The sequence below is a fragment of the Zalophus californianus genome, chromosome 12 (genome assembly GCF_009762305.2).
Source record: "Zalophus californianus isolate mZalCal1 chromosome 12, mZalCal1.pri.v2, whole genome shotgun sequence".
Taxonomy (NCBI): Eukaryota; Metazoa; Chordata; class Mammalia; order Carnivora; family Otariidae; genus Zalophus; species Zalophus californianus.
This window is the reverse complement of record NC_045606.1, coordinates 39,753,592-39,755,921: the sequence shown is the minus strand read 5'-3', so window position 1 is coordinate 39,755,921 and position 2,330 is coordinate 39,753,592. Positions and strand designations below refer to the sequence as shown.

At 39.1% G+C, this 2,330-nt stretch overlaps 1 protein-coding gene across 1 annotated transcript; it reads right to left on the bottom strand.

Moving 5' to 3' along the window:
- Positions 1-261: 261 nt before the first annotated feature.
- Positions 262-844, bottom strand: LOC113911645 (NADH dehydrogenase [ubiquinone] iron-sulfur protein 4, mitochondrial-like). The gene has a single exon (XM_035723359.1). It carries the CDS (start codon positions 842-844, stop codon positions 317-319), a length of 528 nt encoding a protein of 175 aa, XP_035579252.1. The 3' UTR covers positions 262-316.
- Positions 845-2,330: the final 1,486 nt, after the last annotated feature.

Genomic DNA, 2,330 nt, shown 5'->3' with positions numbered 1-2,330 from the left:
GAAAGGAAAAGATGCATACTAGCTCAATCTATCCCCCCCTTTTTTTTCTGCAGTTGATTTCAAGCATTCCTTTTAATAGATTTTAAGTACTGAAATTTCCTAGAGGTATGATCACCTCAAATCTCCTCTATAAATAGGAAATTGAAACGTGTTCACTTTGAGACATCAAAAAACATTTAAAATAGGCGCCACAAAATGTATTTGTGGTTAAAGATCAAACTTATTAGAAGCTTAAGAGATGTATTATACATGGACTATAAATACTGCACAGCTGACTTTATTCACCGTCAAGCACAGAGATATAGTCAGTGCCAACCTATTTTGTGGATACTCTTGTTCTTTTGTTCCAAGAAAAATTTGCACCATAAGACTTGGACTTGGGTTTTGGAACCTTCCTCTCTTCAATGTCATAGCTCCACCCATTTTTTTCTGCAAAGGCCGCTGCGTCTTCTTTAGTACTGAAGGTTAGAACCATGTTGGACAAAGGATCCGCCGTTGATGCCCAACCCATCAAAGGATTTTCCCATTGCTCCCTGGTATCAAACTCTATCTTCCATTTCTTTGTGTTATTTACTCCAGACAACATGTTACTGTGAGCAGGAACAAAGATCCTGACTTCTATAGTTTTGATATGCTCTTCTGGAATGCCAGTTAAAGTAGTGATATCCAATTTTTCATCAACCGTTATGAGTTGCATGTCCCGAGCTTGGTCCTGTGCCAGCCTCCATGTGGAAGTGCCTAACGACCTGATAGGAACCCTGGAAATGGAAATGGCAGCTACAGCCACTGCTCTTTTCCCCCACAACATTTGCCTCAGCACCTCTGACATTGAGACCACTGCCATCTCGCTGCAGGCAAAAGCCAGGACCTCAATCTATCCCTTTTTAAACAGGGAGGAAGAGCTTTTCTCTTACATCCACCTAATAGGTATTTGCTCAAATCTCATTAGTCAGAACTGAGGACTGAGGAAAGATTTGCCTGCAAGTTCTAAATGCACAACTCAGATTAAACCTCAAGACTTTATGTGAGTTCTGGCTCAATCTGCAAGGAGGTGTGAGGAGGGAGGTATTGTTAACTGGGCTCTTCATTGCCCTGCACAAAATCAGAGTTCTGGTCAAAAGGAAAAGGGACAGAGTATTCATTGGTTTGGGAAATTCCCATAAGTGCCACAATGAGAGACAAGTGAAAAATTGAGAAATTCAACTTAAAAAGCAAAGAACAAGAGAGCATAATATTTCAAAGTATCATGAGCAGTTGAGACTTATGTGGATAGCTTTTTATTCACTGACTCTCTCTTGCTTGTCTTTTGCATCTGTCCTTCCCTTTATGCCCCAGCTTCTAGCCCTGGTTCTAGAAAGGAAAACCAGAATAAGATGGAAATAAAGGGAGAATACATGTAAAAATAACTTTATAAAAGATGCTTGACTTACCCCACCTAGATGTATCTGTTTGGGGCTATCATTTTTGTTTGTACCCATGATCATCCAACAGTAGGCTTAGCCGTAATTTCTTGAGCATCTATTATAAGACACAGATACAACTGTCCCAGTTTTGTGACTAGGAAATTAAGATTTACAGAGGATAAGTCCCTCGGTGACACACAAGGTAAATAGTGAGTCTGGGATTTGAACTAACATCTGAACTATTTCAAACACTCCAGCAGTGCTCATTTCAATCACCTCATGCCCAAAGCTCTGAGCTGGGCGTTTTAGGTAGCTTGAGAGCTGTAACTTTATTATTGTGAGTGTCCTGTGCCAGAAGAGCATTTCTAAAACAATCCCACGTTTCTTAACCTGTGGTCTTCATATTAATTTCATTATTTAGAAGAAAACAAACATTTTATATATCCCTATGATAAAACTGCAGGGTAAATAAAGTAACACGTTTCTTTTCTTTTAATATGAATTTAATCAGCTTTACCTGTTTACACTCAATCTGACCACAAAGGCCTTGCAATTATATGTTGTTGTCTGATTCAAAATGGAGAATGAAAGTATTGTTATCTAATCAATGCAATTTATTTTAGTGAAAAAAAAAATAGTCTTTTAAAACTTGAGACTCCTGGCAAAAATAATAAAGACAGCGTGGGCAGTAAAAAGTTTGGGAGCATCACATCAATGAAACAGGATATTCTGTTGAGGCAATGTGAGTCGTTCAGGGGTTTATCTATCTCTTCTCCTTTTTTTTCGTTTTCTTGTTTTTTTGTTTCAAATTCTCTATTCCCTGTCAACATCCTTCACTGACCTTCTGGAGCTGTGCCCAGTTCACCTCCATCGTAACAGGGATTTGATTGGTGGTAGCCACAGATTTCAGTCTGGGGTCCAGCTTGC

What these genes read in the sequence shown, in the direction of transcription:
- LOC113911645 (XM_035723359.1), bottom strand. Translation starts at nt 844, where the DNA reads ATGGCAGTGGTCTCAATGTCAGAGGTGCTGAGGCAAATGTTGTGGGGG.